Here is a 15,866-nt window from a genome sequence, read left to right as displayed (position 1 = left end):
ATTGGATAGATTGCTGGCATGTCAGCAAGTCTGAACTTTTATAAAGAAGGATTCCTCACTCTAATCACTTGGATAATTATGCAGAAGTGTTTGTAGAAAGAAAATGGAGTTACACATTTTGTATTACTCTTCCTCTGAGAAGAGTGATTGTTTTTGCCTTCCTTACATGCCTAATAGGCACAGCTCATCTTGCTGGGAAATCACCCATCTGAAATGGCCCTATAACTGTGAGAAAAATAAAGGAGGAACAGCTGCAAGGGATGTAGAGTACCATCCTAAGCCATCACAGTGGTGCATGGGATCAAACTGTATTCCTAGTTTTGAGTCACAACTTTCCATAAGCTTTAATTCCTGAATTAAATTCAGCTTTGGGTTGGCATTTTATTTTTTGTAAGCTTGGGTGTCTAGAATGAATTGCATTGGATTATTACTGTAAGTTAAAGGTAATAACTATTACTGTGAAATGATTTTAACGCCTCAGGAAAACTGAGCCCGATGGTGTACATTCAACATACAATTACAACCATGGCGGCCCCTTCAGGTCTGTCTCTGGGGCAGCAAGATGGGCACGGTCTCCGGTATTTGTTGAGAGAAGAAGACTTAGAAACCCAAGATATCTATCAGAAACTGCTGGGCAAACTTCAGAGTGCACTGAAAGAGGTGGAGATGTGTGTCTGTCAAATAGATGAGTAAGTGTTTTATTTACTGTACTTTTAAAGGTACCTAATAGAATAGCTGTAGGAAATGGGACTCTTGAATATCCATTATTGTTTTTAGTGTCTGAAAATAGAGGACTTTTGGCTGACTGTATAGATGCTCTTTGATCTAATACCTTAAAAGTGATCAAACATGGTAGTTCTATAGATCTATATTTTAAGGAAGCATTTGATACCAGGGAAGAGAACAACAAAATCCTTTCATATAGAAAACACTGTTTCAGTGTGCAAATGTTAATTTAAACAATATGATTAAGAGTACAAACTGGGACTTCCCTGGTGGCGCAGTGGTTAAGAATCCACCTGCCAATGCAGGGGACACAGGTTTGATCCCTGTGCCAGGGAGATACCACATGTCATGGAGCAACTAAGCCTGTGCACCACAACTACTGAAGCCCATGTGCCTAGAGCCCATGCTCCGTAACAAGAGAAGCCACCACAGTGTGGAGCCCGCCCACCACAATGAAGAGTAGCCCCTGCTCGCCACAACTAGAGAAAAGCCCGTGTGCAGCAATGAAGACCCAACGCCGTCAATAAATAAATAAATAAAGAGTACAAACTGTGTGTAGGAATTTCCTTGTATCTTTTGCAGACCAGATCACAATATTTGGTGGATAGGCACTCAGTAGATGTTTATGAAAAAAATGTAAAATATACCAAATTCTTAACATACTTGTTAAACGAGTAAAAGCACAAGTATGTAACCCTGGGACCAATAACCAACACCCTTTTTTCTCCTCTGATTGAATTAATGGTTTACTAAGGAATTACCCAAATCTCTGTGCCAGTAATTTGGAAATTTTTAACAAGAACAGAGAAGAGGAGGGAGTTGAATAAAATTTTTCCAAAGAGGTCAACTCTGGCTCTTATCCAAGAGTTTGAAGGTTGGAGAATTGCCTGGCTCTGTAAGATGTTTGCCACATCATGATGTGTGATTCGGCTTCACATCTAGTCAAGGCAGCTCTGTATACTCAAAACAATACAAGATTTGGGGTAGCTCAGTCTCATGTGTAGAGCAGGGTGAAAAATAGTAATGGACTATCTATTTGTGGTGAAAATTATAAAAATTAATACGAAAAGCAATCAGCCTAGTGCTTGACATGCTGGCTGATCATTCAGGGGAATGAAATTGTTAACTATATTATAGTGGGTGGCGTCTGAAAACAGTATGCGAACCATTTTCCTCTTTTTTATTGTACTCTCTTTATGTAGTTGCAGATTTGGATTGCTATCAAATGTGTATTATTTAGTTCACACACACATCATCCCTACTTCCATGGATAATTCAGTTTTGACATAAAATATTTAGAACTTATTCTAAGCCTTTGTTGTAATTAGATATTACACTAATGAAATTTTGATTGGCATGATCTCTTACTTTACACATCTTTGAAAGTTAGAGATCAAAATGATCATATTAGATGTATCATATTTCTAAGATTATCTTTAAATAGTTACTATTTACTATGCTGTGGCTTTCTGACATTTTTGAGTTACTGTAGAATTGAAATTCTGTTTTCCGTTGTCTAATACACTGGTTTTTTAAAATTACTTATAACACTTGGTATATTATATTGTGACCACGCCGTTTATAGACAGATTAAACAGTTTGAGGTTACTAAGAGAACAGGTGGTTATTTTAAAGCAGCTATATGATATTTGGAACTGTTTTAGACTGACCTTGACAGAGAAGTTAATATTCTGGGATATTGTATTTTGCTTTATTTGATAAATTGATTTTAATATATATGTTATGTTCTACTTTAGAAACTAGTTATTTTTTTCTTTTTTTTTGCAGAAGTATTTAGGACGTTCAGGAGGAAGACTATTAATAAGGCAATAGGTAGTAGCATTGAATCATGTATCCTAGATCTCAAAGGGATTCTAGGAGAGCATCTGGGCCAGTCCCATGCTTCCAGTTAAACCAAGAGTTATTCCTCCTTTTCAGATGAGTCCTTTGTCAGGGGCAGGATTATTGATGAGCCTGAGTGAGCACTGCCTTGAGGACTGGATCTCTAATGCATTGACTACCCATCACTTCCTGGCAATTGTCCAGACTTTGTCTTTAATTTATTGACTTTTTTTTTTTTAGGTTCGGCTAATGTAGATATATTTTCAAGAAAATGGTTAGAGCCAAGGGGCTCCCTTTAACTTGGTTTAAAATGCTCTATATTTAAAGCACGAATTTCAGAAAGAGGGTTAAGCTATTTTTATTAACCAACATTACTTAAAATGATTACCTATTTGTACTTGTGATTTCCCGTTCTGTTATTCTCAGAGCCTTCACCGACTGTGCATGTTTATTAGGAAAGTGACATGAAATGAGCCAATGATTTGAGAAACTTCCTTGGTCCTCTCTGTGTGCACCATATAACTTAGTTCTAAATATAAATATGTTCCACCCTAATTCAATGTGTAACGTAATGACTTTAAAACGGTGCAATCGTCCAAGTGCCTGGATTCCCCATTGCTCTGTTCAGAGATGTTGCAGTGCAGTGGAGCTTGACAAATTATTTAAAAAGCTAGTTACCAAACAATTTTCTCACCACGTAGAAATTATTTTTGGTCCGACATAAATGCCTCTGCAGAGTGGAGAAGCAGGTCTCAGCTGCTTTGCCAAGTTTTAAGAGAATTGCTTCACACCATCTCCCTGCCAGCCTTTCTAGAAGTCATTCATTCCCGTGCAAGGTCCTGCTGCTGAGCCTGTCTAATTGTGAAGTCTGGTTTTCTTGTCACTTGGGAACACATCTTTGACACGTAGGCATTCCTCTAAAGCCTCCGAGCTTGTTCAGATCCAAAGATAGAACTAGAGACAGATTTGCTGTCTAGTAACAGGAAGTAAGTTGATGTTATGAATTTCATCAAGATTTTGTGATCCCATTTTCATTTTGGGAAGCTAAATACGTTTGCCCTTTAATGGGCGATTTTCTGGTTAATGACGCTTACGTACTAGACGTAACTAAAGGGAAAAAATAATTCGTGGAGAGTCCAAAATCTTTGACAGTGTTTTAAAAGTAAGGGTTTCTGTATTCTCACAGGGAGGAAATGAATAAAGAGTATTGGGGGCTAGTGAAGATAGGAAATTTGAGAATAGACCTCATTTTGCAGGTGTCACATGCCCCAGAATTGAGTGGCAAACAAAACACATTGTAGGACAGTTAGTGAGCTGAGGGTCACAGATACGAACGGTAGGGCTGGTGGTGGAATTAACCTTTGAGGTTTTCCCAAGCATTTGCGGGTAAATGAGCCAGAATGTAGGTATCATCTGTGATTCTTCTCTTTCCTTTCCCTTCACCTCCAGTACCTTATCACATTCTGCCAGTTGTACCTCAGAATGTGTCCACCCCATCACCTTAGGCTGGGTCACCATCGTCCCCTCCCTAGTACCTGCTGTAGAACTCGCCAGCGGTGCCTCTCCACCTAATACATTCTACGTTCAGCAGATGCCAGAGGCATCTGCACAGCTGAATTGTGCTAGGCCCCTGCTTAAAGCCATTGAATGGGGTTGCAGTGCAACTAGAATAATATCAGATGCGTTACTGTGGCCTGCACGTTCCTACGCGCTGTGCCCCCATCCCCCTCTCCAAACCCGTTTCCCTGAGCTCCTCCTGCAGTAGCCTCTTCCTGATCCTGGAACGTGACACACCTCTGCCTGGTCAGCGGCCGGCGTGGCTGGCCTTCTAGGCACTCAAGTGTCAGGCTGGTGTGGGTCTGTGGAGAGATGGTGCCTACTTCCCAAGGACAAAGTTGACGCCCCTGAGTCCCCAGTCACTCGTGTCTTCCTCCTGTGGACATCCTGCTTTCTCTGCAACTGTTTTTTACCCCTTTCATTGTTGTTGTTTTTTTAAATTTATTTTTTATTGCAGTATAGTTGATTTACAATGTTGTGTTAGTTTCAGGTGTACAGCAAAGTGATTCAGTTATATATATATATTTTTCAGATTATCTTCCCATGTAGGTTATTACAAAATATTGAGTATAGGAACTTTTAGTCTCTGTTATTTATTGAAAGTTAAATGTTTTGGTTCAGTGTAGGGGAACCCCTTTCATTGTTACATTCACAGAAATTCTAAAGCCTCACAGGTGAGACCACAAAGTTTCTTTCTTGCCCACGTTCCTCGCCCTTCTGGGTCTCGGGGTCTCTGCTCCACGTTGACCTCACACAGGTCCAGGCTGGCCGAGCCCCATCTGCTGGAATGTCTCTGACGGTCAGAGCAGGGAGGGAAAGAGGCAGAGAACACACTTGCATAACGGGCGGCCACCTGGAAGGGATCCGTGTCCCTCCCATTCACACTGCATTGGGGAAAGCAAGTCACGTGGTCATTCCTACCCTCCCAGGGGGCAGGGAGCCGGCCCTTGAGCCCTGGAGTGCTGGGCCAGGGTGGGCGGTACTCATGACTGCCTCCGCCCTCCAGAGTGGGTGAGCGATATGCCCGCAGGGAGGGGTGTTCTGCTTAGTTTGCACAGTATATGAGTGTGCATCTCACTCACCTCGTCTCTAAGAGGAGGATAACAGTAATAATACTAATAATAAAAATGAGGATACCCACTTCATAAGGTGGTTTTAGGGACTGAATGAAGGAATGCCTGTTAGGTATTTAGCATAGTGACTGGCGTAAGAGCTCAGCAAATGTTAGCTGTGATGAAGAGGAGAATGATGATATTTAAATCTCAATTTCATAGAAAACACACTGGTAGATGCAATCTATCACATACAAAAATCTGTATTCATCAAGGGCATTCGGCAGAGACTGGCTGGAAATGGTACTCAGCTCCGGATGTTAATTCAGAATCAGTAGACCTATACGCTATCGGGGGAGCTTAACACCATATACAAGCACAAGTAAAGGAAAATACTTCTGCGAGCACCAATATTAAGCTTTATGCTCTATTACTACTTTTAAGAATCTAGAAATTTTATGCAAAAAAAAAAAAATGGTGTCAAAAACACTGTTTTTCTATCATTTGTTTGTTTGCCTAACGCTTGTTCCCACAGGGTCAGTGCAGGCATGACTGCCGCTGTTTAAAACGAAAAGCAAATATGTGAACACAGTTCGTAGGGCTTTGAAAAAGATGTTTATGCCGAGCCCCATGACTACTAATTTAAAAGATACATAAAGCACAGAGGACTCCCTGCAGAATGAGAACTCCTGCTTCTCTTTCCACTTTGGTATTCAGGGTTCATCTGTCTGTGCAGTGTGCAGTTTAGGTAATTGGACTTAATCTAATGTTTTAATCTTTTGGGTGGAAGGAGTGAAGAAATGCGCAGTCTGTCTTAGGAGACCTAAAAGTATCTTTCCAAACAGAAAGAGTGTGTTTAAAATAATTCATAGCTTCACAGGGCCCTGAGCAAGCTAGCACAGCTCTCTGATTTTCCCAGGTGTCTAAAAACTATAAAATGCCAAAATATTATTCAGATACTATCTCACAGTAAGACCTTGCCTGACAACACTATTGAAGCTGCAGCCCTGGCTCCGTTCCCTTTTTTAAAAGTTTTTCTCCTTCCCATTTGTCACCATGTGATATACAATACAGTTTATTTGGTTATTGTTTGTTTCCTCCCAGTAGAATTTAAGCTCCAAGAGGGCATGGACTTTTGTTTGCTTTGTAAACGGTTGTATGCATAGCACCAAGGGCGATGCATGGTACAATAAGTGTATTTAATTAATTCACTAGTGAAATGACAACAAATATTTACTCAGTGCACAGCATTGGGTTTAACATTATGGGATATAAATAAAAGGTGTAAGATCTTTTCATGATCTTGTAAAACAAATATGATATTGCTATGAAAAAATGAGTGTTAAGATATGTGCATATGTGCTGTTGACTAGAACAGCACGTCATGGGTATTTGGTAAAAGAGAAGATGATTGTTGGCTGGAAAAACCATGCCAGGGCCCTTTGTTCAGTTATGGTTTAATTTGTTTTGCAAATTTTATAGCACGTGTTTGACAGTAAGGATTGATTCCATTTTTGTGTTATTTTGAGTAAGACAGATAAGAAACAATTTACAGCCAAACGTTCAAGTCTAGCCTGCTGGAATCAGTGCTACTCAGAGTCCAAATCTAGTTTTATGCCAGTTCAGAGTCTGACAGTGTGTTTTAGCCTTGAGCCCAGTGGAAGAGCTTTTCGTTTGTGCAGATTCACGGTGTTTCATGGTGATTGGACTGTGGGTGGTATTGGGGTAGCCCCTACTGCCTCCTGTGCTCACCTTGTGCGTGACTGTTTAGCATCTTAGGGTCAGGATGGGCAGGACTCCTGTTTGCATGAGTGTGAGAGTGGTTTGTCCACATGATATTCTCCGTGACAAACAGGAAAAGCCTGAGGGAAACCCAAGGCAGGCGGAGAGGGGTAGATGGGATTTTAACATCTGAGTGTAAGCCAGTGAGGAGATTTAAGCCCATTTAGTGTTTAATATTTGGATAGCACTTTAAAGTTTCCCAGATATTTTCACATGGTGGTGAGTGTGGTGACAATGGCTGGAGAGCAAGGTGATGCCCGTTATGGACAAGCAATTCATTGTGTGCATTTCATTCTCACAGCAGCCCTGTGGGCTAGCTGTTCTTATCCACATTTCACAAATGGCAGAGAGAACTGTCCTGGCTTTGCTAGGACAGCACAGCTAATCCATGACAGAACCTGGATTTGAAGACAGCTTTCTCGTCAAAATCGTGTGCTGTTTCTCTTTTTAAAAAATTTATTTATTTATTTATTTATTGGCTGTGTTGGGTCTTCATTGCTGAGCACGGGTTTTCTCTAGTTGTGGTGAATGGGGGCTACTCTTCATTGCAGTATGCAGGCTTCTCATGGCAGTGGCTTCTCGTTGTGGAGCATGGGCTCTAGGCACTGGGCTTCAGTAGTTGTGGCACGTGGATTCAGTAGTTGTGGCGCATGGGCTTAGTAGCTCCGCCGCATGTGGCATCTTCCTGGACCAGGGATCAAACCCATGTCCCCTGCATTGGCAGGCAATTCTTGACCACTGCGCTACCAGGGAAGTCCCGTGTGCTGTTTCTATGCTTATTCTGAGAGGAAAAAGTGAACTTTGCATGACAGGCTTTTTATGCAACAGGATATTAATTTCAGGTGAAACCTAGAAGAAGCACTCAAGAAGTATCTGTAAGCCTGTCATATTCAACGAGCAAGGTAGTTATCTGTAGCCGCTAGTGTGAAAATGTGCACTTATTCTTTTTTTTCCCATATCCCATTGCAGCCTTCTGTCTTCCATCACATATTCTCCTAAATTAGAACGTAAGGCCTCAGAGTCCATAGTCCCAACAGACAGTGACAATGAGAAGGGAGAGAGAAACAGCAAACGCGTCTGTTTTAACATGACCGGAGACGAGCAGGAAGATTCCGGTCATGACACCATCAGCAACAGAGACTCTTACAGGTAATTCATTCATTCCTGGAACTCGTCTCATCAACCAGGTCAAATGTGATTCTGTATTTTCCACAAAGGTCTCAAAACAAATTTTCGACTGTGGTTTTTTGTTTATTATTCCCACAAAATAACTGCCGGCTGTTACCAACCCCAGACAAAGCATAGTGAGACATCACAGTCTTTCAAATTCTTCCCTTTTATAATCTGACTAATTTGGAAAAGCATTTTTTCTCCAGCTGGGTGGGCCTAATTAGGGGATGTTTATTCTCTTGTGGCTTGTGTAACATGTATGATAAATAAGCAGGTTGTACCTATATTAACAGGGTTGGGGTTTTTTTTTTTGGAATATCTCTTTCTGATTATTGGACTATTAGGTAGTGAATCATTCTCTTTGCTTTGTTTCTCCTCCTTCTTAATTCTGTGTTTCAAGCTAATTGAACTAATTTCACGTGCTCACCTCTGGGACCAGCTTTGTACATTTTTCTTCCCTCTCATGCCTCTGTACAATTTTGGTAGGACTTCTGTAACAAAGTACCAAGAACCAGGTGGCTTGAACAACAGAAATTTATTTATTATCCTACAGTTCTAGGGCTGGGAGTCTGAAATCCAGGTGTCGGCAGGGTTGGCTCTTTCTGAGGGGCATGAAGGAAGGCTCTGTCCCAGGTCTCTCTTCTTGGCTTGTAGATGGCCGTCTTCGCCCTCTGTTTCTTCACATCCTGGTCCTTCCGAGCGTGCCTCTGTGTCTGTGTTTCCTCTTCTTATAAGGATACCAGCCATACTGGATTAGGGCCTCCACTAGTGACCTCATTTTAACTTGATTACCTCTGTAAAGACCCTCCCTCCGAATGAGCTCACAGTCTGGGATTCCAAGTGTTGGACTTCACCATATGAACTTGGGGGTGGGGGAGGGAGAGATACAATTCAACCCATAACACCTTCCCCCCACACTCTGTCATCTTCTTACCAGACTCTCAGATGATGGTCCCTCCAACAAACGTCATTAACTGAAAGTGCTTTTTTTCCTTTGAACCCTTGTGTCGCCCGAAACCTCACTGAGGTGTGTGGTAACCTGCCACGTAGGCTGTGTGTGCAGCTGCAGAACTCCCGTTTTATTTACATTAACTGAAGACAAAAACTCTTGCCCTTACTTAGTATATAGTGTTTTACAGTGAAAAGATATTTGGTAATTATCGTTAAATCAAGTTGTTTCATCAGAGATGTTTTGCACAAACTAATAGCTAACATTAAAAGCATATTTTTACCAGACACACGGGGAAACAGGATAATTTCACGTAATTCCTACCACAAACCTCTGTGGCAGGTCCTGATATTAACTGCATTGTGTGTCTAAAGAAGCTGAGGCCCACAGGAGTTACATAATTTACCTAGGAAATCAGGTGGCCTGACTCACAGTTTATTAACCACTCTACTGTTCCAATTTTTATGTGCAAAGGATTTTAATAAATACGTGAGTTAATTATTCCTAGAAATTTAGTAATATATAAAACAGATTAACCACTTTTACCATTTCACTTACTTTTAATTTCTAAGGAGACCAGTATGCTCTTTAGTAAGAACCTGTGGTTTCTCTCCCATGGGAAATTACAGATCTAAAAATACTTTCTTACCTCAAATTCTAGTTATCAGACATTAACATTACTCTCAGTCTCTCTCTAGGGTAAAACAGAAATTTTAAATGTAAATTTACAGTTAAATAAGTCCCTTTTACTTATTTGGAAAGGAAAAAAAAAATTTTGTCTCCTGCCCTGTTTCTGAAATCTGTCACGTGTCTGTATTCACACACAGATATTTCCAACTTTCCTTCCCTTGACGTTCATCACCACCCAGGACCTAGCACCTGTGACGTCCTGTGCTGGACTCTGGGGTGGAGAAAAGGTGCCATCTCCCCTGAGGGGGAGGGCAGGGGCCTCAGAGTGCAATTAATGAGTTATCCTTTAAGTTACTAGAAAGAGTTGAAAGGCAAAGCTCATGAGGCAGGACTTTGTCTCTCTTAGCAAATCAGCTACAGGCATAGACCATCAAACGGATTCTGGCAAATTTTAAGTTTGGTTTGACGCCTACAAATAACTCGGTGTTTTAAAATTCAATTATGATGAGGTTATATGACAAGAAAATTTGAAATATGATTGAATTTAAGATACTTTTTTTAAGTAAGATAAAATGTGGGTTGAACAAGTTTATCTTTCTCATAAATTTCCATAAAGCATATTAACAGATATAACCGTGACATAATAAATGTATCCAATAAGAAGTGGCAGGGAAACTTTGGCAGACTCACCGTTAAAGTGACAGGTACCTCGTTCTTCTTCGCAGTGACTGCAACAGCAATAGGAATTCCGTCGCCTCCTTCACCAGCATCTGCAGCAGCCAGTGCAGCTCGTATTTCCACAGCGATGAAATGGACTCAGGTGCGTTTGGTGAAGGCACGCGGACTTTTTGATGATGCCAGCCCTAAGGGATTAATTTGTTTGATCCCTATGCATTTTTACTTTTTATCAGCCATTCTTGGGGGCCACACACGTTGCCTTTCAGTTTGACATGCGTGAGAAAGTCAACTTCCCAGTGGCATTACATACAGAGTGAATTTCTAAAGAGATGGAAGAAACAAACTAATTTTTATGTTAATAAACGATGTTTTATGATCTTTCTGTGGTACTGTGAAGGTGGGTACACAGGAAACATGTTTTACTAGCATATTAGGCAATGCTGATTGTCTGAGGAGAGGGGAGGGGCTTTGAAGCAGGATTTGAAGATAGCGGATGCACCTGAGCTAGCAGTATGTATGGGCGATGGGGAAGGGGGTGATGAGAAAAACACTGCTTGATATAAATATCTATAAATGTTTTATTTTGTGTGTGTTAAGAACAAATACTTTTCACTGAATTAAGAAAAATCTTAATTTTGAAGTCTGTAGTTTATTCCAGCTATTCGACCGTTAGAAAAATGCACCCATTTGAAAGAATCATTAACGTGGGTACCACAGGGTTCTTTCTGAGAGACCCTCTGCTTTTACTTCAGCTTCAAAGGAGCAATAATCTGACATCCTAATAGCTATTAAAGCTTTTGGAATTCTTTTTCCAAACATGAGAACTAATGTATGGAATAAGATCTAGTGTTTAATTATTTTTTATTTTATTTACATTAAAATGCTTTGGAATGTTAAACATAATATGAATGATTTTTTTTTTTTATATCTAGGTGATGAGCTTCCCCTAAATGTTCGCATTTCTCGTGATAAACAGGACAAAATACACAGCTGCCTTGAGCATCTTTTCAGCCAGGTATGATTGGGGCAGTTGTGGGTATTTTTTCCAGACTAAACTGTCAGAAATTCATTTTTCTCCACCCCCTGTACCTTAATTTCTACAGCTTAAAATGGGGAAAGAGATTCCTTCAGCCAGCTAACCCAAAGGATTGCTATGAATGTCAAGTATTTCACAGTCCTTAGAAAATTGTAAAGTGTTCTACAGTCAGGAGTTATTCTGTTTATTATTTGCTTCTTTGTGGGTTTTCATATTCCTTCATGACATTTCTTGTTCAACTTCTTCCCTAATCTCAAGAAGCACAAGATGGTCTTAGTGCTCATGTTGGTGTTTTGCATTTTTAAAGAAATTTGTGTCTACAATCAAAATTCGTATAAGATTTTACCACTTTGAAAAGATTATGATAACTTTTCGGTGTTTTTTAAGAATAATTCTAGAACTCTTGATTGTTTTATAAAGTAAATTTATATTTTGTTTGAATATATGGTAGGATAGTAAGAGATGTCGCTGTAAATGTTATCAGGTGAGTTTATTCCAATATTTTATTTAAAGATAGATTTTGCAAGCAGCATGGGATTTCAAAAATAATTGTTGCTTTAGGAAAAAAAGTATTTTACAAAGTTTACTCTTAGAAACATCGAGAAGTTATATAACTCCCAGAAATCTCTGCTGTTACAATAGGTGGATTCCATTACCAATCTCCTGAAAGGCCAGGCTGTCATGAGGGCCTTTGAGCAAACTAAATACCTGACGCCAGGTCGAGGATTACAAGGTAAGGTTTACAAAGTAACTGTTAGAGGCAATTGGGAAACAAAAGTGGGAGATAATATAGCTATGAAGTAAAAGCATAGCATGAAAAAAAATTTCTAGGTGCTCATTTCATAATTCAGTTAATACTATTTCTATTTGGATAGTTGTTGAATACACACACGCACACACACACATATAATAAAAATTAGGACCTTTTAGAGTTCTTTGAAAGTTTAAAACGTTTAGTGTCTATAGGGGCCAAACTGAATGAGTTAATGGAAGAAATATAAGTGCGGAGCTGCTTTTGCTGAAACTAGGCTTAATGCCTACCTGGTGGTAGCCCAGTGATGGGGGGAAGGGTTTTGGGAACGGGGGATGGCAAACACGACAAGATCTAGAGCTGCCACTTTCTGACATTCAGTTTAGGATGTTGAAACAGAGTTTTATCTAAATTTGCTCCTTTGTTTAAACATTTGTAAAAAGAGAATAATAAGATTTGACTTTGTTTTAGACTTAACAAATTTTCTCCTGTGATAGAGCTGAAGAAACTGCTACCATGATAATGGCCTAGGACCACAGGAATGAAAGAAAGAGGATTCGGTAGTTTATGGGCTTGTGAACCGGTAAATGGTGGAGATTTAAGAGCACTTTTCTGTGTTTGTTTAGAGTTTCAGCAGGAAATGGAACCAAAGCTGAGTTGTCCAAAAAGGTTAAGGCTTCACATCAAGCAAGATCCTTGGAATCTTCCCAGCAGCGTCCGGAATCTTGCTCAGAACATCAGAAAATTGGTTGAAGGTCAGGATGAAAAGCAAAGAACATCCCATGACATTAGCAATACTCATTTAAAAACCCATTAACCCCCAAAATTTTGTCATATCCTGATTACTTTTTGGAATGTTTCATGTTAGGAGGAAAATAAAAGGACTAAAAAGGGTGAGTGAGGGTGGAGGAGGGAAAGAAGGAGTGAGATGACAGAACTTTGTGTCCCAAGGATCTGAACAAAGTGGACTGTATCACAGAGCATATTCTCAGGGAATGAAATAAGGGCTCATTTGTAGGAAGACAAATGGAACGTGGAGGGAGTTTTCATATTTTATAATATGAAACAATATCAGAAAATTTTCTAAAGGATTCACAAAACGTATGAAACTACATTTCATGGAAAGTCTAAAAAATCAATTGTGAGTCTGTGAGAATCAAAATAGTGGCAGAGTTTGCATCGTTAGTTTTTAATGATGCAGTTTTCTTTCAGAAGTGTTTGTATGAGCTGGTTGTCATTAACTAGCATGAGATTGTCTACTCAACATCCCATAAGTGGTACCACCTCTAACTGGAGATATCAAAAACTTCAAGACAACTCCAGTGAGTCTGGTTGCATGTTGTTTAGGGTCAGAGTTATTAAGTAGAAAATTCTGAGAGTTTGCAAGGTGATCATGGTGAAAAAGATGAAATGAGAAGTTTGATTTTTGGAATGTCAAATTCAGTGGTTTTCTTCCCAGTATTAGACCAGTGCTTGGCAATGTCTGGGGACATTTTTCCATTGTCAAAATCATGGGTGCTACTGGCATCTAGTGGGTAGAGGCCAGGGATGCTGCTAAACATTCTACAAGGTACCAGGCAGTCCCTCGCAACCAAGAATTATTTGGTCCAAAATGTCCATAATGCTGAGGTTGAGAAACCTGTACAATAAATATTATGCCTGTATGTAAATTTTTATTCCTCAGTCATTTGTATGTCGTTGGGATGTGGTAAATAGCATTCAGCAGAATTACATCATAACCCACTTTTTTTAACCCATCACTACCTTTTTTTAGGGTAAATTAGAGAGACTTGAACACTTTGCTGATGCAAGACAGCTCTTACACCCTATAGGATCTGAGCCTGTGATGTCACTCCTTCCTGGCTCAGTTTTTTCATTTACTAAATGACAGGGATGGTGTAAATGTTCTGTGATTACCAAGTCTTTTGCCTAGAAATATACTCAAGTATAACAGCTTAGATATTGTTTACAGATCAGTAGAGAAGAAATTTGCACAGATATGGAAAACGCCAAATAAATCACAGCAATTCTGTTGTGTGATGGAATATTTTATTCTTGACAACTGGATTTCTTGGCTGTATTTTAATTTTATAGCTAAATATATTGATTATTTGTGATACCTTATCCCATCACATCAATCAAAAGTCTCAATTTAAAACCCCCCAAAATAATGAATAGCAAAAGTGACAAATATATTTTAAAGGCTGTTAGTGTTAAGGAATTTAAACATACCTTATACTTTACTGAATGAAAGGTATATTTTTGCTGAGTGGATGCCAGTATCATAACACTCATAAAAGTTGTAATTCATGAATCTAAATGCAGTTATTATCATCTCTGAGTTTTTCTTTTTACATTATATTTGTTTTTAGGATAAATGCAATATCAGTTAAGAACAGAGAAACCCTTAAACCTTTTTGTTTTGTTTTGTTTTATGAAGAGATTTAAGACAAAAACTTCTAATGCAGGGCAAAACACTTTTTAAAAAGGTATTTTTTTTAAAGAATTTTACATTTTCATCTCAAGTCCTGCCTTTATTTACTCAGTATTTCTTTTCCCAAGAAGTAGCCATAGCAATGACAACTATCTTACATTGATTGATTGATAGATGTTGTGAGTATTAGTGCCACTCCGGGTCATGGGAGCCCAGCAGCTGATTGAGCCTGGTTGGCTGTGCTGAGGGTCCTACAGTGAATGGTGTGGGGAGGGCTCTTGGCAGAATTTAAGTTGCATCCCTGGTTGCAAGTCTCAGAGAGATGCAGTTACTCTTTGGGTAAGAGCTGTGACTGTCACCATATTGAGTCTTTAAAAACGATTAATCAGTAGTTCAGCTCAGTGGACCCTCAAGGGAGAGGGCAAGCTGCCATTTCCTAGTGACCCGTGTGGTGTCTGGTGCTGTTCTGTGGGGCTGAAGCAGCAGCACTGGGATGTTGTAATCAGCTGCTTGTTTTGTGGATGAAATCGGAAGTAACCTCACCAGTTCAGCATGAATTCATCCTGCTTAATTTAAAGTAAATTTCATTTTATTTCCCAGATTGTCTTGATATAAGGATTGATCTAATGGAAAGTTAGGTCTGGGCTGGAAATTTAACATAATGCTGCCTTGCCGGAATGTCATGATGTATACATGTAGCCGGAATGACCCCATTCTGGTGCTCCTATAAGGGAGGAAAAATATATCTTTTTCCTTCTACCCTCCCAGGTTCTCTGGCTGGGGCTCTGTAAATTAGTTTGACAAAAAAAGAAATTAACAAGAGAAAAGCATATTCATTTATTTAATATAAGCTTCACAGGGACACGGGAGTCTTCATAAGGAAATGAAGACCAGAAGAAAAGATTAAACCCGAGTGTTTTTATATTAGGTTTGAAAAAGAGTAGAAAGTCCTGGAAACATGTAATGGGATAAAAGGGTATGAGCTGAGTGTAGTAAGCTGGGGGGATTCAACAGGGCCTGTTCCTCTTGGCATCCCTCCCTCCATAGAGATAAGGATGCTCCTTTCCTCTGGGTATCGCTCTCCTGAGCATCTTATGACCTGCTTCCAGGGAAGGGGGGTGCAGCTGGGGGGGTGGGGTGGGGGTAGCGGTCAAAGAGTCCTTCCTGCCCTTACTGTTTCTCAGATTCCGTCAGTTTAAAATAATTCAGTATGCCAAAGTGCTGTATTTGGGGGTAGCATGTTCTGAACCCCATCATTC

The 15,866-nt window shown here is 39.8% G+C and overlaps 1 protein-coding gene across 1 annotated transcript in view; it reads left to right on the top strand.

The window, feature by feature from the left end:
* Positions 1-15,866, top strand: part of PREX2 (phosphatidylinositol-3,4,5-trisphosphate dependent Rac exchange factor 2) — a 281,055-nt gene that overhangs the window by 168,495 nt on the left and 96,694 nt on the right. The window contains exons 25-30 of the mRNA XM_057736322.1: positions 482-689; positions 7,929-8,108; positions 10,434-10,528; positions 11,319-11,401; positions 12,065-12,155; positions 12,800-12,928. Coding sequence (XP_057592305.1) covers positions 482-689; positions 7,929-8,108; positions 10,434-10,528; positions 11,319-11,401; positions 12,065-12,155; positions 12,800-12,928 — 786 coding nt within the window. The remainder of the gene's footprint in view (positions 1-481; positions 690-7,928; positions 8,109-10,433; positions 10,529-11,318; positions 11,402-12,064; positions 12,156-12,799; positions 12,929-15,866) is intronic.

This window comes from Hippopotamus amphibius, chromosome 5, assembly GCF_030028045.1.
Source record: "Hippopotamus amphibius kiboko isolate mHipAmp2 chromosome 5, mHipAmp2.hap2, whole genome shotgun sequence".
Lineage (NCBI taxonomy): Eukaryota > Metazoa > Chordata > Mammalia > Artiodactyla > Hippopotamidae > Hippopotamus > Hippopotamus amphibius.
The sequence above is the reverse complement of the archived record's forward strand: the minus strand, read 5'-3'. Positions and strand labels throughout refer to the sequence as shown.